At 40.6% G+C, this 22,533-nt stretch overlaps 1 protein-coding gene across 1 annotated transcript in view; it reads right to left on the bottom strand.

Moving 5' to 3' along the window:
- Window positions 1-22,533, bottom strand: part of LOC136854648 (DE-cadherin-like) — a 434,643-nt gene that overhangs the window by 361 nt on the left and 411,749 nt on the right. The window contains exons 33-34 of the mRNA XM_067131212.1: window positions 3,450-3,845; window positions 1-2,079 (exon numbers count right to left, since the gene is read on the bottom strand). The exon at window positions 1-2,079 is cut by the window's left edge and continues 361 nt beyond it. Coding sequence (XP_066987313.1) covers window positions 1,994-2,079; window positions 3,450-3,845 — 482 coding nt within the window. The 3' untranslated portion in view covers window positions 1-1,993. The remainder of the gene's footprint in view (window positions 2,080-3,449; window positions 3,846-22,533) is intronic.

Raw genomic sequence — 22,533 nt, 5'->3', positions numbered from 1 at the left:
TATTTGCACATCTGCACTCATAAGATAACCGTTTTGTTATAATGTAACCATATCGTGAAGAGTTTCTTACACATTTGTGAAATTGTTGCCTTTGCATCTATGAGCCCGTTTACATTTTTGTTCACCTTAGAGCAAGGTTTATAATATCGGTCGTACGCTGAACTGGAATGCAGTGTGTTGCGTCTGGTATTTTCATTTGAACAAATTACATGCATTTCACTACACTGTATTGGAGGAACATAAGTTCATAAAATGTACTGTTATTTTTTTTTTCTCTGGCAAGTCGCATATAACAGTTGACGTCATAATGAGTGACTAGCAAAATGCAATACATATCACAGATAGTAATATGATAATTTTACAGGCTGAGGTTTACCGCAAATGACTATTTAGTCAAGCATATCTTAATCTCAATTGACATATTTTGAGCAACTTGAAATTGTCTCTCTAAAAATACCCTTTTGTACAAACATTAACAAAGAAGACTCCAGCATAGGAGAAGGAATAAAACGCACTTCAGTTTTAAGCTACCGCATTTTATACGAGATTCTAGTACGACTAGAAATGAACGAACGCTAATATAAAATTCCAATCAAAGCTCAGAAGTTGGAACCCGAGGATGTATTCGGCACAGCTGCAAACAAGAGAGGGTTAAGTTCCTCCGTGACTATTTCATTTCTTGGTTTAGAAAGCTTAATGATTGATGGAATTGAATGACATAGTGATTTCAATAAACCAAGGCGTTTGCCCATTCCTACCTGCTATTGTTGCAGAAGAATTTGAAAGAATCTTAACAATCTCTAGTATTATATACCATTTCTCATTATGCCAGTAGCTCCTTTGAGGCCTCTTCCTCCTCCCGTCCCGTCAGTATGCAATCTCTCGAGCAACTGACTGACTTTGAGCTTTCCCTCTTTGAAGGCGAATGGATAAAATGTTACCTTCTATTCTGGGTCTTGTGAAGGCCTTGCAGTTGGAGCGACGACATCCCAACCAAGAGAATGACATGGAATTTAAATGGCACGTCAATTTCGAAAAGCCAGCCAAAGGTCGGGCTTAAACGCCACCCAACAGACTGAAGATAAATGGCTCTCAGCAAATAGAACCAGCAAAGACGCGGCATAACCGTATTTGGTTTGTTTCGTTTTCTGGTATCATTTTAATTTTTCTCGAATGAATATCATAAACTGGTGTCTTAAAGACAAGTGCATTATAAATGTGTCGACGGAATTGTATGTTTAGAGCATCAAGCATTCCTACAAAACAAATATTTTTAAACAGGTACATAGTGCAAAAGAATTACGATCATAATTATTTACATATGATACAACGGAAAATTACAACAAAATATAATTATAGAAATGAACCGACCGCTCAATTTTCCGACTAAGCCAAAAACGCTTACGTCAATCGTGCATGAAAGATTTCTCTTCATGCTGTTTGAAAACTCGATCATCCTACAAATGTATTGCTCATACCTAATTTTTTTAACAATACAGCTATACTTTTATATCAAGAATAATTTTTATTTCTAGACTGAAAATCTTGCGTACGACTCATTGCCCAAATGCGGTTTAGTCCTCCATGAAGACGGGGTAACATCACGGTGATGCAAAACTCACTTGTATATACCTAACGACTCCACAAAAGTCTTACATCGGCTGGATGTCAATAACACTTACAAAGATCGCTGACGACGTCATAAGAGATATATTTTCAGTGATAATGTCACTTTCGTTATTAACAAATAGTAGTAGCAATTGCAGCAAAGTATATACACGGATGTATTTACATAATAAGGCCATACTACCCACTAAAAAGTACACTCTTCAAAGAATTCCCTGAAATGTAATTTACAAAATATGAGCTAATACAATATAAAAATTTAAAAATCACAAGGCTAATGTTTACATTAGCTTGAGTTGAGTTCTATGTAAAAATAAGTTTAAACGACGAAGGCAAATCAAGATTTCTGTTACGTCAAATCAGTTATTTAATATTTGAGAACCTGACTTTCAATTGGCGTTCTTAAAGACACATCTCTGGACTTGAAATTCACTCCACAGATATACTGCAAGCCTGAAAAAGTGAAAGGAAAAAAAATATTAATTTCCACATCACTGCACTTCTTCCTACAAGGGTAAATCAGCTTCAGTGGCCATACTTCAACAGGCACTTCATATGAAGTTCACTGCAATCACAGCTCACATAAATACTCAATTGCAGATACAGCAGGCACACTAAATATTACGCCGAAACAGCTTTAAACAACTTAGATAATCAATGGATTCACAATAACTATTAACAACAGCCTACTGCAGTTACAGTAACTAACTGTCAGTACTCTTCTACAATCAGAAGACTTAAGATAACCAAAGTCACATTCAAGTACTGTGTTAATCGTATGTTTGCAAGCATTTAGTGCTAATAGTAATCTGAGATCCATATTACCCACTGATGCTCGTGAAAAATCTGTGTCCCACATTTAGTGCTCTTCACTGATCACAGCAGACACTCTGTAACTGCTCCACTGCAACTGCAGTAAACTATTATCACTGCTACTCTTGAACCATAGGACACACATACTGAGTTGCAATGCTCGACTGAAGCGGCAGTAGACAACCTACCAATATTCTACCTAAATCACAGAAAAGTAACATACTGTTTATACATTACGGGCAGGCCATATTTATACATGCCTGGTATGTCAGACGATTTAATTGCCATCTTAATACAATTCAAAATCACCATAGCAGTCATAGAAGGCACACGCATTAATTACTCCAGTGCACCAGCTTTTGATGTCATATATATACTACACTGTGACTCCACAAATAAAAGTCCAAGTGCAATTTTATGCAAAAGAAAGTCAGTGCTATCCTTTGACGGTATTATAATGTATTTCCAGTAAACACACTGACAATTATTCACTTCAATTTTTGTAGACCTTTTAAATTTAGATACTCCAACGTGAATGGAAAAACCTAGTTTTAATACTCAATAAGATCATAGCCAACACCATCTGCATTAGTATGCATTGAAGTCAATGGTATTTTCAAAGACTGCATTATTTTAATGTTTGAAGACGTCACATAATGCGGTCTTGTTCATGTTAGGTATAAATTATTAGAGAAGACTGATAAAGAAAGAAGAAAAAGAGTTATGCCGTGATTAGAATATCAGAATCCACCTGAAAAAGTGGGGCTAGTGAAGACACTTTGTTCACTTTCGCAGATATTCAGTAACATTTGATGCAGTCTTATACTGCACACTTCACTAAAGTTATAACTACTGTGAATTTATATTCAAAGTTTTGGACCAGGGAAAATTATATTGCAATTTTCGCTAATTGCTTCTGAATCAGCACCATGTCTCCACACTTTTGCTTTTAGAAGAAGCACTGGTAAGGTTACGGCCCTCCATCGGTGGCAACTGGCTTTTGACATTACCTTCAGAGGCATCTTTCTTGGTGATACTTTTAGGTGAATCTTTCAAGGCTGGCACTCCACATTCCCCAGAGTTCCTGTTGGTCAAAGGCTTATCAGTGTTTTTCGTAAGCCCTGGTGAAGGCGTAGCAGAAGCATTCTTCCTCTTCAAGGAGGCAGGCAAAGTGTAGCAGTTGGCTTTGTCGTTTGTAACAGAGGGCTTCGTCCTGTTGATGGTAGCAGTTCCTGCCAAAGTGGTTACTCTCTCATCTGGGAGATCCTGGAAGTTATACTCATTGTCTTCTTTTTGCCCGGTCTCTTTTCCATATATCTGGACAATCTTGTCGAAGCGATGACACCAGTCATTCTTATAATCAAAGGAAAACTCGCTCTTCGATGATCCTGTGGTGGAATGGAAGCCTAAAATCAGAAGAAATTGTTAAAATATATTATTCATCCATTGCTTAAGGAATAATTTAGCCTACGAAATTTATTGTAAGGATTTTTCTAGGCGTTAAATAAAGCAAAGTTCATAAAGTCCAACACAAAAAATGTGCTATAAGTGAAAAATAGTGGGTTAAAAAATTCAATTAATTTCAAAAGCTATAACCTACAGAAGCTAAAGTAAACTTGAAAAATGTTTAATTTAAAAAATAATCTAACATCCTTTTACATCAAAAAGAATATTGATAATTAATTAATATAACAATGCCTGTTAATATTAATCTAAAAGTAACGAGTAAAGTAAGATTATGAGAATTAGCTTTATACATTACCTACTCTTATATTTATTAATCCTACGGTGCATACATTCTTAAGAATGGAATACACTTACGGGAAAAGGAGAAATAAACTAGAACTGAAAAACTGTTAGACAGGTAACTGATAACAAGCATTAAATAAGACTGCACGTGCAAAAGTAATATATACAAATTTGGTAAGGGTTAAATGAAAGTAATTTCGAGCAACATGTGCGAACTATGATCGTGTTGCAAGTTTAACTGATTTATTTTATACATTCAATAAAAAAGAAATAAACAATGTAATAAATGAACAACAGGGCCATGGACTTTCAAGCAAGGGAACTAAAACCCAAGACTTGTACACTACAGCATAGCTCAAAGTTGGACAACTTGAAATTTTGTCTCCAGCCGGCGTGAGGCAGCTAAGTAATTTGGTCTCAGTTGTTTTGTAGGAGACTTTCTTAATGAGGTATCAGATGTTTCTCTCTCTCTCTCTCTCTCTCTCTCTTGCATTGTGCATGATTATTTTATCACAAGTTACAGTATTATCCTTTAATAAAATGTGATAAAACTTAACTGTACAAAAACATGAAACAAAGTAAAACCTCTAAAGAGGTCAAATACCTGCCTACTCATCTCCAACCATCCTGCATGGCATTCCCACCCTCTCCCCACCCAGGAAACTCCTACCCTGGCCAGCTACTCACCCTCATAACCCTTTTTCTGTATGCTTATTCCTGTGAGCAGTGTTACTAACATTTCTCTCTCCCTTCGCAGCACTGCCAACCACTGGCCCACCCCCTCCCCATGGAAGCTCTCTCCTCATCCTCTCAACCAACCAAAACCATTTCTCGGCCTGTTTATGTCTGTAAGTAGTGTTACCAAATCATCTTAAGACTCAAGCAGCTTTGCCAGCCTTTTGAGTGAGGTTTTTCAGTTTTTATGAAATTTACATATACTATACACTTGTTCCCTGGAGGCTGGTAGCATGCAGGTAATGTCAAGTTGCAGATAATGAATGCAGATAATCAAGGGATTACTGTATTAGACTCTGTCTGAAAGAGAGGAATCTTACTATCCTCCTTTTCTAAAAGAGAGAGTGCTTCAGCTTTGGCAATTAATAATGATCCAGCCCCAGGCCATGGAAAGATTCCAGATGCAATGATTAAGTATGCATCTGTAAACAGCCATTTATTTATATTAAGTATAATTTTTTAACAGAATATGAGTGATACCAACTGCCCTACAATTTGGGAACTATCCTTTATCTCAGCATTTTTAAAACCTGGAAAACAAACTTTTAGCAGCAAATTATTGACCAATTGCTCTGACAGCCTGTTTATGTAAAATCATGTACAGGATGGTAAATGCAAGACTGGTATGGAACTTAGAGAAGAGATGTATTTTATCACCTGCCAATGTGGTTTCCAAAGAATGCACCCACTGATGTTCTACTTTGTCTTGAGTCTCCATATATCCACCATATGCGTCCAAGCAGCATCAAGTGACTTTTTTTTTATCTTAAAAAGGCATATGACAATGCTTGGAGGATTGCTGTACTTGAAACTATATATCAATCAGGTTTAATTGGGGAATTTCCTTTGTTCATCCAAGTATTTAGGCACGTTGATTTTTCCACGTCAGAAGAGGCGATACTTTGAGAGAAAATACCAGGAAGGTGTTCCCAAAGCTAGTGTGCTAAGTGTGACAATATTTGCCTTAGCCATGAATGGGATATCTAATGTTACCCTCAATGACATTTTATTCACACTTTGTTCTGACACGATATACAAACCATCGGTCCTTTACACTAGGAATTACTTTCAGCATAGGCTGGAAACAGCCATTAAACTCTTGAGCAAGGTGGTTAGGCAGTAACTACCGTCAGGTAGGTGGGAATACCCACTTGCCCAGATGTAAACATTCCAGTTTGCTTTTGGTCCAGGTTCAGATTGAGGGGTGGCATGAGGTGGGCATAATATGTAATGTAAAGGATCTCAGGTTTGTACAGTTAGGAAAAATGCAATTTACTTTCAAAAATTGTGATTTGTTCCAACACGATATACAAACCATCGGTCCTTTACATTAGGAAGACTCACTGGTTGGAAGGAGGAATCTGAGTGAGTCTCCTGAACTGACTGGAGTTCTGCACACCTGGGCTACTCCTCCTGGTTGAAGGAGCGAGGAGGAGTACCCGAGACTCTGACATATTGATCGGAGTGTAGGAACTGCAAGATCAAAGGTCAGATAGTGGACCTTTTCGCATGAGTGAGGAAACGTGACTCATACGAAATAGGCTGGAAGAATCTTACAGTCGGAGGCAGTAAGGAAAAGCTGAGATAGGGTTTCCCTTATTACCAGACTCCTTCCTCCTCTAGCTAGAGGAAGGAGCGGAAATTGCTTCAATGATTCTAGGAGAAAAATAGAACAGGTGCCAGGTCCAGCACTTCTTGGTTCGAGTCCTGTTCTCATCCCAGAGGAGGAGAAGTAGGAGGATGGGGAAGGAGGAGGAAGAGAGGCCAGTTACTCTCGGTATCATTCTCACTTCCAGAACCAACACCTTAGGTGAGATGCTACTCGTCCTCTTGATGGAGCAGGGTAAGAAAACACAACTTGTTGAGCAGCCACCACAGAGCCAAGGAAAAAAGGTTCCAAGGGCCTATGGGCAAGACCATAGGAAGACAAGAGTGTGGTCTATGTGACCACGTCTTGTTTCCAGCCTGACAGAAACTCCCGGAATGCGAGGGATGGACCAAGCCATTGGTTTCGTGAGCTCTCGGGTGGAAGGTACTGGTATTGTCGTCATCAGCTGCCGAGTACCTCCTTCGATCGCTTCACAAAGCCAGGAGGTAGATGTGTCCTTAGACACTTCTTCCTTGGAAGAAAGAATACTAGCGAAAATGTCGACGACATCCAGGTTAGGTGTGTTGAGCCTTTTTGGTAAGTACCACAGCTCCCTAAAGGACAAAGTAACGAATGATCTGGATCACCGACACAAAGTCCAAGGAGGAGGAGAACAAGGATGACTCAAACCCGACAAAAGATGCCGAAGGATTCGGAGTCCACCTACGACATCCGAGAAGGAGTTGAGGTATTGATCCCCTTCACCTGTTCTTCCATCATCTACGCCAAGGCCGGAGCAAGATGAGAGATGGTCTTACAAGGGCACATCTCTATCTGACAACTCTCGTAAGGGTGCATGCAGCATGGGACAGGAACCCTAAACGATAGTCACATGCCACTCAGGGAACAGTTCCCTAAGACAGCAAGACCGAAGAAGCTTCTCACATCCGTAGCTACGTCTTGATGGAGGAGAAGTAGTTACTTCAGACAGAAGACTAGGACGCAAGGGCCTACATTCTTCACAAATGAAAGGGAAAGAAGCAACCCTCGGCAGAGAAAACGAGGAAATCCAGACTTGAAGAGCGACCCTGACCCGAGAAGGAGTCCCGTCAATGACACCCACCAGCGAAGACGGCTCCAGTCCCTGGGAGTGTTGCAGAGGATTTCAAGAGATATCCAGCTATAGCCACTGCCGCTCGGCAAGAAAGCCTATGATTGCAAGGGAAGCTGGAAGTTCTCCCAGTCCCGAACACACCGGGATGTACTGCCCAAAGAACCGCTTCTTGTGTAAGTGCTACAGGAGGTTGGGTCAAGCTGAACTGTTCCTGATACCTCGGCTATCAGGTCGGGTGAGAGGCGAAGTCTTCCAGCATTCATCTGTAACTCGGGGTGAGCAATGCTTGAGAACCCCTAGCGAAACAGACAAATACAGAGGGAAAAATGTAGATATCAAGTTTCCCAGAAAGACAGCATGCATCGCTGTAGCGGCCCCTGGGTCTGGTATGAAGGAGTGAGAAAAAACTACTGACTTGTGCAGGGAGGCAACAAAAAGATGGTAGGGATTTCTCAGTCGAGCAATCTCTTCATGAATCTTCGAGTGAGCAGCACGTTCCATCCCAATCACTCAAACCCGAGGCCAAGCTTGCCTGCCAATACATCCCCACCAGGGATGCATCTGGCTAATTGAGATGTCGAGTGCGCTATAGAACACTTGAGCACCTGCAAATGTCGACAGATGAAACAGGAGGAAAAAACTATTCCCTCTTGTTTGTCGACAAATGCCACTACTTGTGGTTTGTTGTTCAATGAACCACTGAGTGTCGCAAAACTCATCCTGAATTCTCAGAAGGCCAGAAGGCTGCCTTGAGCCCAGGATGGTGATGAGAAGGTACTAATCATCTCGGTCCCACACCTTCAAGACAAAGTCTTACAGGTGTGTGCCTATTCCTTGATCGGTGAATCCTTAAGTAGATACACGAAGTGAGAGGAATATGCAAGCATATTCAAAGGTTCCTTCAATCAAGCATTAGCCTAACTCCTTCCTCATACTTCGAGGAGGAAAGAAGGACAGAAGAATGGAAGCAGACTTCCATTCAACAACAAGGAAAACATTAACCAACAAAAATACTCTATCAAAATCTTTAAAATTTTCAACCTTCTGCCTTCTCCTGACAAGAGCCATAATCCAAAAACTTAATAAAATTAAAATATACCCGATGTAATCCAGCCCAAACCCAAGACCTAAGCAAGAAAAAGAGAACCCATTAAGTGAATAGACCCCAAACACAAAACTAGCCAAAAATAAAGACACCTGCACAGCCAATCACCTATCAACCACCAAAGTTATCCGCCATGGGGAAGCTTCTGCAAGATGACAGGATACTGAGACAATTAGCTCTAGACGGGCTGGCATTTCCTGAAATTGGGAGCACAGGAGAGGAAGTGGGATGAAAAGAATTGCAGAGACCTAAGGGAAATAGATACTTCTCCCAAAGGAATCCATTCTCAGGCCTCAGCAATGTTGCTGCCAGCTCCAGAGGCTTGATAAGTATCATTTCATCCAGGAATCTGCAGTAAGAGAACTTCCTCCTGGTCACTACTTCTTTCTCTCTTCCCTTCTTCCCCCCTCCCTTATGGGAAAGGGAGTGGAAAGAGACACAGTTATGTGTACTTTCCTAGAAGGGTAGGAGAGGGCTATGTTCCGCACTCTTCTATCAAAGCCTGGGACTTCTTAGGAGTTGAGGTGGGGCTGGCTTGAACTCAAGGTCGAGTTGAGATGACTAAGACCCCAAGGTCTTGGCCATTGTCCAAAGGACAAGGCAGTCCCCTGGTACAAACCTTGATTACCGAGGTATCTGGCAAATCTCTGCAAGAGAAATGCAGAGCCAAGTAAGGTTCATTCCTAAAAGTCGAGCCAACTTGGGACTTACAAAACCGAAGATCCAAATTGGGACAAAGTCCTTCTTCTTAGCACTAGAATTGCCAACAGAACTGCAGTCGGCCAGACCCTCCGAGGCAAGAAGAATTCGTATTCTGTCAAGGCAGGGGAGAAGCTTGGTGTCTCGACCTGAATGAACTCCCTCTCTGAAGAAAAGAGTTCATCTGTTTGAGAATGCTCTTGGAATCAAGGACCGCGGCAGCCCCCGACACTCTCAGCCCCTCAGGAACTGTAAGGGTTGCGAGTGATGAAGATTATTCATTGGGGGAGTTACGGTCCTGTCCTGGGGATCCTAGCGCTGACAAATTGGCGCTAAGTTCTCCGAAAAACGAGGGCGATCGCAACTTGAAGAGGAAGACCCTCACTGCTTCCGAAGTGTGAAACTCTTGTACCTCTCCCCTTGGAGGGAGCCTTGACAGATCCCATGAAACCCTCCTCGGCTACCGGGTTGTACTACGAGGGAAGTGGGGGACCGACAGCCAAAGCACGCCAGGAAACCGAACTCCGAAGAGCTCTCTCTGTCTGTCTCGCGCCTCTCAGAACAACCGAGAGGAAAAGAGAACAGGTGAGGAGAAAGAGTACCCCTACCTATCCTACCAGTAAGACCAGCAGGGGAGGCGGACCGTGAGCGATAATCAACCGAAGGAGATTACCGCCACATGGGGAAAGAAAAGCGCTTGTGCCGTGGCAAAGCGCTTTCCTGGGAAGAGCAAAAAGTTCACTCAAACATAGCCAAGAACCCAATTCGGATAAAAAAAAAAAAAAACCCGAGTGGGGCCGAGCTGAGCTGCGCCCAGCCGAGCCGATCATGCGAATGCAATCCAGACTGGGAGGCAGGTGGGGTGAGCCGAGCTGAGCCAGTCTCGTGAGTGCAACCAGGGGCCGAGTCGAGCCAAGCCGATCGCGCAAACACAATCGGATCTGGACAGGGCGGAACTCATCTGCTGTGAACTATTGCTAGTTTCCTGAACTCTAAACTCCTTCGAGGCCAAGGCCCCTTGAGAAGAAGGTTCAAAGGGGAACTGTGTGCCTGCTATCCTGCATGCTCGAACCCTAAGGTTCAAGACACAAGTATGAAACCTGGCCGAGCAACCGAAGCAGCTGGTGGGCAGTATCGAGACACCTGGCGTCTCAGCACCCAGACACCTGGCATCTCGGCACCCAGACGACTGGGTGTCTCGGCACTTTCTCTCATCCTGTGCCTCTCGTCAGGAGAGCGCTTGTGATACATAGAATTCGAGCTACCCACGAGACTCCCAAAAATCAGGAGCAGCTGCTTTCAGTTTCCTAAGAGATCGAAAGAGCCAGGCACAGAACCAGTCTTAGACGCAGACTTCCAAGACGTGACCCCTGAAACGCCAGACCCCACAGGAGAATGCAAATCGGTTCCACCCGAGGGTGGAAGAGCCAACGAGAAAAACTTGTTTCCCAGAAGAGAGTCAGTCCCTTAGAAGTCCTGCAGGACTCCCAAAGGAAATCTCTTCCCTGCTGCTTCTGGTGTTGTAACCGACAGGATCGAGACACCAGGCTGGGAACCCAACCGAGCACTGGCAAGCACTCGGGGAGCGCTTGTGGTGCTGGTAGGAAGAGCTGAGACACCTGGGTGCCTCAGCCCTTTCTCTCGCACTGCACCCAAACTGGGCCAAGGAAATACTCTCCAGACCAGATCGGGATACTATGAGCGCCCGAAGCAGCCCCCATCTTAGAGGTGGAACCTCTAGGACTGGGAATGGGATCGCAAACCGAGGTCTGCACGCCAGCGGTTCCCGAAACACAAAACCCAGGGGTATGCGAATCGGTTTCCTAACCCAAAGGTCGGGAAGAGCCAACGAGAGACCCACTGCCCCCTCAGAAGGAGGCAGTGTCTAGACGTCCAAGGGCATCAAGGGGAAGAAGCAGCTTTCCTCTCCTTCAGCCGACGGAGGTCTGTCCGATTCCCGGGACCCCCTTGGACCTCGTGAGACTAAGGGAAAAGGCAGCAGAAGACTAAATCGAAGATAAGATGAAGAAGACGGCAGCTACTTCCACAGGGCGACTTTCTTCACCTACACCCCAAGATCTTCTACAGGACGGTGGACACGAAACATGGTAACCCCCAGGGCAGTTAGGCAGGAACACAATGGAAACGGCCCAGGACACAACCACCAGGAGAAGCAGCAGGCATGATCAGGACAGGAGATGCAGGAGCTACGGCAGCAGTTCGGAAGGCAGGAGCTACTGCAAGGGCCAGGAACGTCACTTTCCACAAGGCGACTTCCCTCACCTTCACGCCGACATCTTCTACAGGGTGGCGGGCATCGAAACCTCCGGGGCAGCTGGCAGGAACACAACGGAAGTGGCCCCGGGCATGACCGCCAGGAGAAGCAGCGGGTATGATCATGAAAGCCGATGCAGGAGCTACGGCAGCCGTTGGAAGGCAGGAGCTACTGCAACAGCCAGGAACGTCACTTGAAAGTCACCAGCAGTGACAGGAACGCTCAGGATGGCCGCAGCAGGAGACCAGGAAAAGCCGCCCAGAGACTGTCGTCGAGTTAACAGGAGCATAATGCAGGGAACAGCAGGAGCAGATGGACCACAGATATGCCAGAAGCATTGCCACAGCATACATGAAGGCCAGCAATGGCAGCGATCGATCCACATCGGCGGGAACAGTTGGAACGATCCTGACGTGGAACTATGTCATCCAGCCAGGTATTGTGGTCGATCCCGAAGCAACACTAAATGAATGTTGGGACCCCTTCATACGAGACATCCCCTGAGATATCCAGCCAACTACTGCTGTGTCTGCGATGCTCACTATCAACCTGAAAGAAAAAGCAAAGATGACTAGAGGAAAACTCCTCACTCAGCGAGAGGAGGTACCCAAGAAGAGGTTGCCCGACTGGCTGGCCCCACCTCACGGTCTTCATCCGACAAGCAAGCGAAGAGGGTGGAGGAGAGAGGTCTCTACCAAAGGAGAGATAAGGAAGAACCTGCAGGAGAGAGAAGGACAGAGGGGAGGCTACCAAGGGCGCCATGGAAGCGTAACTTACAGACAATACCCGCAACCTCCCGCCCGCAACTCTCTAAGTGCAGGCGGCGAAAACAACACTCAGCACAAGTAGGAAGGAAGTAGTCATGCCCTTGTACATGGAGGGCGGGAGCCCAAGAGGGGAAGCGAACTCTTACATCCCAATCAATGTAGGGGAGCAAAGATATTACATCCCAATCTATCTCTGATTGTACAGGGGAATGCCTTCAGTAACTAAATAGAGGGCTACTGGGAGAGAAGCATTACCACTCAGTTACGCTCCTTAAATACGCCCTTGGCCACCAAACCCAAGGCACACCGCAGGGATCGACAGCTGTGCAAGGTTATCACAAATCGTGGGTTTGTATTAATAAATATCAAACACACGTAATATATACACAAAAACAGAAAGACCCTACCGGGAAATAAGGGCTTAAAAACAGTCAGGCAGAGAGATCTGAAACCACGTCTGCAACGTATGATGGCCGAAAGCAAACTGGAATGTTTACATCCAGGCAGGCGGGTATTCCCGCCTACCTGGCGGTAGTTACTGCCCAAATACCTTGCTCAAGAGTTTAACAGCCGTTTCCAGCCTACGCTGAAAGTAATTCCTAATGTAAAGGACCTTGGGTTTGTATAGTTAGGAAAAATACAATTTACTTTTAAAAATTGTGATTTTTGTGGATGGTCTGTATATATATTATTTGCTGGAAAACATACAGCAATGGTTGAAAGTAAACTTGAACTGCTTGTAGATAAAATTACTCACTGGGTAGAAATGAATAGTTTTTCATGTTTCCCTCGTAAAACTTATAGTGCACTTCTGTCATATTCGTGAAATACATTGTCTGATATGAACATAAGAGGCCAGTAAATTCCATGTTTAGAAGCAACCCAGATTTTAGGATTTAACTTTTGATCATAGGATGACATGGTTCCTCATTTGAATACTATAGAAAGTACAGGCTCACACATCATTGAGCGCTGATTGCAAAATACTTTAAAACAATATAAAGCCATTCTCTTGTAGAAACTTGGTGGGAAACATATTCATCAGCCACACCAAGTCCTTTACAGATTTTAGAACTTCACCTATCCCATGCCTTCTAGTAGATGCTGGCCAGCTACATTTTAGATCTTCATCGTCAGTTTTCTGTTCCGTGATGTTGGTGATTACAAACACTGCAAAACTCTGTAGCCTTTTAAACTGTTACCAGCAAAAATTATTTTAGGTACCATGACTCACAAACTAGATCTCCACCACCCTATGGATATAGGGTAAAACAAATTTTGAATATGCCAAAAGTGGAAACCCTCCCAATTTTTATGGAACAAGAAGAAAAACATACATGCTCAACTTTACTGAAAGTTTCAAATAGAGTCCTGGTGTTGGACTTAGTAAACAGTAATAATTTTTATTGGAGGAGTACAATACCTACCAAGATGTCTGTTTTTACTGTGAAATTGTAGGGAATTTTAACTGCTAGTGAGAACAGCAACTAATGATGAAGGAAATTTTACCGTTTTTCGTGACTCAAGAAAGTGTTTTACTAAGTCTTAAGTACTTTTAAATTCAGTAATCCACTGGTTTTAAAAATTCAAGAGTGGCTTTAATGCATTAAGAGGAATACAAGTAAAACTTTGTTGGGTCCCAGACCATGTAGGAGTGTCTGGTAATGAAGAGGCTGATAAACAAGCAAAAGAAGGAAATATAACTTCTGTGTGACGACTTCCAATTAAATGTCAGATCATTTCTTAGGAATATATGGCAGGAACGTTGGAATACATTTGGGGAAAACACAGTGAAAGAAATTACGAGTGTCTTATGCCCAGAAAATGGGAAACCGCCCTCTGCCGTCTAAAGATAGGGCATACCCGCCTCACACAAGTTTTTAGTAAATGGAAATACACCATACTGTGATGACGGCCTGAACCCTTTGACAATCAAACATATTCTAACTGAATGCCCCAGCCTAAGTGACCTTAGGAGCAGCCTTCCTTCTGAGACCCAAGACGAGAATGGCAGGTACATTCTAGCGAAAATCCTCAAGGGAAGAAGTTATTTATGATGCCAGTGGCATTTATAAATTTATTTTGGAAGCAGTCCTTCTGCAAAAACTATAGATACATTTTTAAAAATAATCTTGTCACTATGTCCATTTTTATATAAATTTCGTCATTCTTAATGTCAATGACCTTAGTTGTCACGATGCCAAAGAATCTTAAATCGATCAATAAATCAATCAGTTTGTCCCCCTGGATAACAGAAATGAGGCATGCCGAGTTTCACACTACATTTCCTTGCTGTCAAATACAAAAGCCCAAAGGGGCTGCCTTTTCCTTTGGACAGGGAGTGACAGAACTACACAGTTTAAGCAAAAAAACACTGGAGAGTCTTTGCCAAAATACTGCAGATTTTAGAGTAGCCCACCATACATGATTACTGAGTTGTACCTGAAAGTGTTTCTTTTATTCTCAAATTGTATTCATTTTCAGCTAAAGCACAACATCACTGAGCCACAGCTATAAAATGATCATTTAAACAACCAAAAGGCACGTTACCTGTCAGTTATGTAAAAAAAAAAACCTTCTTTCAAAAGAACAGGCTTCACTTCTTTATAAAACTATTACCAATTCAATAAGAAAGATCCAAAATTTTATTCCAATCTGTGTAAGATTTTATAAGCATCTTACATATGAATCACTGAAAGCCTGTAAAATCTTAGACTAAAGAAACTAAAGCATGATCAGATGACTTAACTGGAGTGCTAACCGGGTTGCTTTTACCACTATAAGAATAAATGAATAATGGATTAAAGTTATTCTCGCTTGCGTGGTGTCTCACTCATGATTTGCTCATAGCCAGAATCAGAAGTGAAGTAAAAGAGCTCTTAAGCCCCAAAAATCACCTTTAAACACAAAAGAGGCATTTTTATCGTACCCCTGTTCTTAGCCATGATGCTGACAAAAAACGTCATCATCGATGTCTCGGTTGCAAAAAGTGGTTTCGCCCGCCATGAACTCCTATAACTTGAATCTCATAGAGACCAAATGTATAACAACTAACGAAGAGTAGGACACACATTCCTAACATTACTGCCATCTCCTTTGCCCTAAAGTGGTATTTCTTTTAAGAAATATTAGTTTACCGAAGTCTACAATGGAGTTATCTAAACTTAAATTTAAATGAAACAATGTATATAGTCTAAGGTGCATAAAACTTGACAAAATAGAGTTATGGATAAATAACGAAAGGCAAATTCATCTAGTTATATACAGTACTCGTAGCTTATAAAGACAAAGTTTTAGGAGAGTTCAGTGCACGGGAAAAGTGAAAGAAAACACATGGCCAGACTCTCCAAAGAACAAAAACGTATTCGTTCCTGGCTAACTATATTCCATGCTAAATGATTCAGTCTTACGATTTGAGCATGTAATTACTCGACCTAATGAATGGCACATGAACAATATCTCATCAGATTTTACACCTCTCTTCAAAGAAGTTCAGGAACTAAATGCATAAGGTTCATATAATTCTATGAACTTTGGAAATCATTTTCAACAGTAATCGCTTCGAAGACTTAGTATACCAAAGATGTATGGAAAGGTTTTTTGACTGGGAAAGCATGGCAGATGGACGAAGTGAAAGGCGTTAAAGACTTAAGACTTAAAAAGTTGTTCATAAAAGTGACTAGAATCAAAGCGGAGATTATGTTGGAAATGTCAACAAACGAGTGACTGGGTTGGTGTAAAAGTAGTTTTCGGATAACGGTATGATATGAATGGAGTAATACGGGAGGCAAGGGTAATGCCAGGATATGTCCAAGTTTGTTAGGTAAGCAAAAGGGTAAAAAATGGGGTGTGTATTATGAAAGCGGAGAGAAGCTGCAGAAATTGACGTAAGACTTGGACAGTTTGTAAAACAAGGAAGCTGAAAGTAAATGTTCGCAAGTGTTAAGTCTGTGAAACGAGAAGGAACCAAAGAAGATAGCGCAGTCAACGGAAATAGGAATGGTGAAAATAGGGAGAACGTTGATTCGTATAAGTATTTAGGAGTCCATTTAATGGATGAATGGGACGACGAGACTTCAGTATTATTTTAACATATAATAATAATAAAGACCAAATTGACCAGAGACCAGAAAGAATAAAATTTAGGAAAGTATCTGGAAGATTTGCAATGTTGAGATTAAGACTAGCGAAAATGCAAAGGAAAATACGTCACTGATGATTTGCCTGATTCATGTAACAAAATGCTGCGTCAACGCGAGCCCTCGTAATAAGCAGCGATTAGTACCAAATGGAAAGGCTATAGGTTGCATGACTTTAGAGTATGTGACGAAAGGTTATAAAAATTAACAAATAAATGGGTAAAAATAAAAGAATTATTTATGGCTACTAATACTTCTACTGTTACCTATTAAAAGGTACAGATAACGATGCTACTAATGAAACTAATAAAAAGAACAAAAGGGAATCCCAAAATCAAACACACGAAAAGAAATTGGCGGCATCGAGAGCCGTCTTTCCACCCACTGCCTTCATTCCCTCCAAGAGCATCAATCCCCCCGCCCACCCCCGCCAGCCTCCACTATCACTAAGCAAATTTTAATGGGCAGAGTCATTAAATTCGAGATTCTTTTTTCCCGCTCAGCGCATTTTGGTAAGCTGCGAAGATGAGGAAGAATAAATGACGCGGAAAGTGTATAGTTGGAGTTCAGGAAGCTGAAAAAGAAAAATTTTCCTTACTCTCACTTTGCCATTACACTTGGAATTGTTAAATGATCTGAAGTGCAATCTTATTTCTCGCGGGAATTATGGCAAAGCTAAATGTTCCTTGCAACTTTTGTGCTTACAATGAAAGAGCAACAATACACCTGAAATTAACTAAGGTGACATATACAGAAAGCCAGAAATAGCACATAAATTACAAAGAAAGCTCACAGCAAGGTTTGAAAATTGTAATTAACTTGTCAATACTAATATTTTACAGCATCTGCTGATTTCGGATACATATTCCCAGGATCCACCTACATATGGAGGTATTTATTTAGATTAAACACAGTTTTGATGAGAGTAAGTTTACGAACCCCAGGAAGGCACCGTTAACTAAACGTCATTTGTGGAAAAACTTCCTATCTACAGATGGAATGCATTGAGTGCTGTATACTGGTATCTCTATCTAAATATATATATATATATATATATATATATATATATATATATATATATATATATATATATATATATATATATATATATATAGATTTGGACTTAGAGAAGGGTCGAGCCTCTGATATAAAAATATTTTAATTTCTTCAGGAGTCTCTCATCAATGTTTATTTGCGCCTGGTGTACAGTACAATTCGTTGTTTGCGGAAGAGGAGAGAAGAGAAGGGAAATTCGAATTCCACTATAATGAACGACATTCATCGCTGAAAAAGGAACATGAAAAATAGAATATATTTCAATAATGGTAAAATCAACAATTACTAACACTTACGCTTAAGGACAGCCTCACGCCTAGTCTTGTCAGACACTAATCATCTTATTAAGCTTCTTTCATTTTTTTTAGCAACTGAGACTCCTTCGAAGAATCTGAATCATATTCCTACTAACTCTCCAAAAGAAGCTTTTTGACAAAGAATTTACAGGAATGGGAAGCCGAGCACGTACACCTTGAAGCTACCGAAGTGGAGAAGCATATTAGTCAAACAGCTCTTGACAGTAATGTCCTAAGAAGTATCTCCGCCGGCAGCACAGAAAATCGTATTCATGATAAAACAAAAAGAAACCTAGATGGATGGAAGAATGATGACCTTTAAAACTTGCCTAGACGAGTCATAACTCACTTGGGCTTGCACAAAATACATTGTATACGTGAATGGCCTAAAGGTTTCTTACACAGCTGGGGAAGCGGCACTGGTTTACAGTTAGCGAACTTTAAGTCGTAATAACCCTGGTAGAATCTGCACAATTAAGAAAATCTTGACAGCTTGTGATGGAGATGAGGTGATGCAAAGTTGGGAAAAAAATAAGAACGGCGTCACAGAAAGGAAAGGCGTTAGGATTCCATTGCCAACAACTGGAAAGAAAACAGTTCTTTCTCAGGCATGGTGGATAGTACTCCAATAAAATTTGGATAAATCTCGTGAATATCTAAAAGAGATGCTTATATAGGAAGCATTACTTTTAAACAGCGCGCCTTATTTTTTGGATGCAGATCTGGCCAGGCCCAGAAAACACAGAAGCATTAGCGGGGATGATTATTCCATTACTTAAGACACAATTTAGGGCAAATGAGAGAGAAAGAGAGGGAGAGATTAATTCGTCTTCTCTGGAGCTAGATACAACCCAAAAGCAGCATCGCTAATGCTATACAAGGCAAAGAAGGACAGGAAGGGGAAATGTGATGCTGGAATCGCCTCCTTATTAGTGTTTACCGGAGCAAAAAGGTACCGAAAACAAAAATAAATTATTTTCGCAATATTTGATTATTTTATACGAAACCATACTATATTATGCATTATTAGTTCATGTCAAAGTAATATTCTTACAAACGTACATTTCAAAGTAATGATAAATGCTAAAAGATAATTAACCACCGAAGAAGATAAACCAGAATTTGCTTAGTCTGCATGTTTAGTCCTCCTCCTCTTGTCGTATTTACCTAAAGGTAATTTTGTGTTGAAATGAAACGAATCTAAGCTTTCTAGATTTCCCTTAATTACACGTCTCGTTTTATTTCAGTATTTCACCACTAAAGCGTAATTCCCCTCATTTTCCTCCATCGCAAAGGCGCAAGCAATCGCAAAACAAAATGAAACCTGAATATTAACGGCAATTCCATCTACGCATAACTTTTTCGACTTCACTGACTATATTCAATTTCGTTTAACTTTGCATGTCCACAGGACAGTGCAATAAAACACTGCCAACCACCTCTGTATTCAAAGCGAGCTTAATCCATTTTGACAAGTTTCCTCTGTCTAATTTCCTTTAAATAATTACATAACCTGATACCACGCCAGGGTGGCCATAACTATTGCGTTAATTTTCTTTAAACTATTTAATACCTCGTCCAAAAGGGTTTAGCTCTTTTATATAATTCACTGAGAACTGAAAGTGAATAATGAACTTCGTTTCCACTTCGGAATATTCGTTTAATTATACGATGCAGTATATTGAAGTACGATAATTAATAGAGATATCTCTAGGCTTAATGTAAAAGGAATTTGTAAATCCTCTCTAACTGCGTTTGTTATACAATTACTTTACTTTGTGTACAATCAAATATATATATATATTATATATATATATATATATATATATATATATATATATATATATATATATATATATATATATATATATATATATATTATGTATATACATGCATGTATGCATGATATGTATATATACACACACTCAAGTATTAAGCCACAAATATCGTTTAAGATCCAGATCATTATACCTCCAGAATAAATTACACCCAAGGGGAATTATAGTGCACCTATCAGTGGTAATTCCCTTTGGAATTTGTGTAAGTTATATATATATATATATATATATATATATATATATTACAGGGAATTGTATAATAAATCATATGAATTTGTTGGCATAATACATTATATATATATACATATATATATACACATGTACACACACACATTATATATATATATATATATATATATATAATATAAATGTATATATAATATAAATGTATATACATATAGTGTGCATGCATACGTATATATATATATATATATATATATATATATATATATATATATATATATATATAATTATATATATACATGTATGTAAATATGTGTAAATATATACACACACACATAATTTATATAAATATATATATACATATATATATATATATATATATATATATATATATATATATATATATATATATATATATATATATATATATATATATATATATATGCATATGCGTGTGTAAAGGCAGGTCAATAGCAATTTTTCAATTAGAATTTCCAGACCCTCTTGACGAGAGACTTCCTTTCGTTTTGTGGTTAAGACTTCATGCAGCAAGATGGTCATTGAACAGAGATTTTCTCTTACCCCTGTTCGGCACTAGAAGTCCTCCTTACCCTTTTCTCACTTTCAGGCCTTTCACATTACATAGGTTCCTCTACTCTTTCTTCCATCTTGTGTCCATCCTCTCTAACTGCGATATGAGCTGAAGGTCTTTGTTGACAGTCATGGAATGACCTTGGTCTTTCATTTGGACAACACTGAAGATGATGCCTCCACCCCCTGCAAGACTGGTTTGGGATGCAGACTTTGGTCTGTTTAGATCAGGCCCTCGAGGATCTGGTGCTAGGTCTCACACAGTTGTGGGTAATGGGAGACGCCAGGCACTGGAGGTGATAGTGGAAGGGGTTTTAACAACCCTTAACTAGTGTTCGCCCACATTAAGGAAGACAGCTCCTTCTTAATAGAGGACTGGTTCCGGCCGGAGCCCCTCCTCAATATGAGCCACAAGAGAGATGGGAGTCGCATCCTCCTAGATGGGATAGATCTTTTTTTTTGGCCTGGTACATCAGTTTCAATTTCACCCAGTGGAGTGGGGACTCCCTCAAAACACACAAAAGTTGACGACCTCTGCTTGGACATGGCTAAGGAATGATGTAAAGAAAATTCACCAAAAGTCTATGCGAAATAACGCCAGGGATATTTAAAACATTTTTTTATGTAAAATATTTAACCTATCTAGAAGATCATAATTGTTATATTTTTTAAGTGTACTGTAACACCTTGAAGGATTGTGGCTGAGAACATAAGATATCATCTCAAAGTTGCGGAGAACTGACAATACAATATGCCTCCTCAGAAGAAAATGAAAAATTAAAAGTGTTATTGCATGGCCTCTGGAATCACTGCAACAGAATGATGTTCACCCCTCTGCTAATGACGTATTCATAAGAGAAACTTGTAAAAGAATTAAAAGAATAAGGTATGATTAGAACTGAAGGAATGAAGATCAAATATGCCTTAGTTCTGCTTCCAAATTTGATTATTACATTCAATTCCACCTGCTACCTTACATTTTAGGTTAAATGGTATATCACAACACCAAAAAGATGTTTTTATTGTCAAGAATAAGGTCATATCTTAGGATCTTGTAATCAGAAAATAAAAGGCAAGATAAATGTAATGCAGAACCAGAATGTATACATTGTGGAGATAGTCATCCATCCTCTTCACAGAATTGTACAGTAATATGTACATCATGGGAAAAGAAATAGGCATTAAGGGTAACTGAACATAACACATTTGCAGAGGCTATGCTGAAAGTATTAAGCAGGTTTGTTAGACCAAGGATATCCTTTTTTGGTATTGTTCCTAACCGAAGAAAGTTATGTAAACGCTATCAGAAATATTTCCTTCCTTAATGTTAAGGGGAACATCAGTGGCAACTTGTACTCCTGCCTCTGAAGGGTGCGCCAGTTGTGTCCAGCATTCCAGCCTCTTTGGAGGCTGTGCGAGATATGCCTGGTTCTTCTGCCTCTCCAGACGCTGTGCCAGTTGTATCTGGTGTTTCTGCCTCTTCGGAGGCTGCACCAAATGTATCTGGTGTTTCTGTCTCTGGAATCTGCATCAGTTCTGACTGGCACTCCTGAAACTTTGGAAGCTGCACAGTTGCGTCTGACACTTCCACCTCTCCACAGGCAGCACCAGTTTTGTCTGGTGCCCCAAAGCTTGACATTATTTCCTCTACAAAGATACCATCAAGGGTACACAACATCCATGATTGTAGGGAGGCTGTGCTAGCTGTGGCATGTTCCTCCTCCATGGAAACAGTACCAACCTTGAAATGGAAGGCAGCCAGAGGTAATAACCAGTCTCCCTTCAGAAAAAAGAGTAAGTTAGTAAAATAAAAACATTTAAAAGGGGCTCTGATTTACCAGCCTCTAAATCTAGGTTAAATTTACACATTTTCTCCATTGGAACTCAAGGATTGGGAGCTAAATGGGAAGAACTAAAATTGCTCATCTTGGAGGTGTCTCCTATTCGTTTAGATTCACA

The sequence above is a fragment of the Macrobrachium rosenbergii genome, chromosome 29, assembly GCF_040412425.1.
Source record: "Macrobrachium rosenbergii isolate ZJJX-2024 chromosome 29, ASM4041242v1, whole genome shotgun sequence".
In the NCBI taxonomy this organism is placed as follows: domain Eukaryota; kingdom Metazoa; phylum Arthropoda; class Malacostraca; order Decapoda; family Palaemonidae; genus Macrobrachium; species Macrobrachium rosenbergii.
This window is presented reverse-complemented; position numbering and strand designations above follow the sequence as displayed.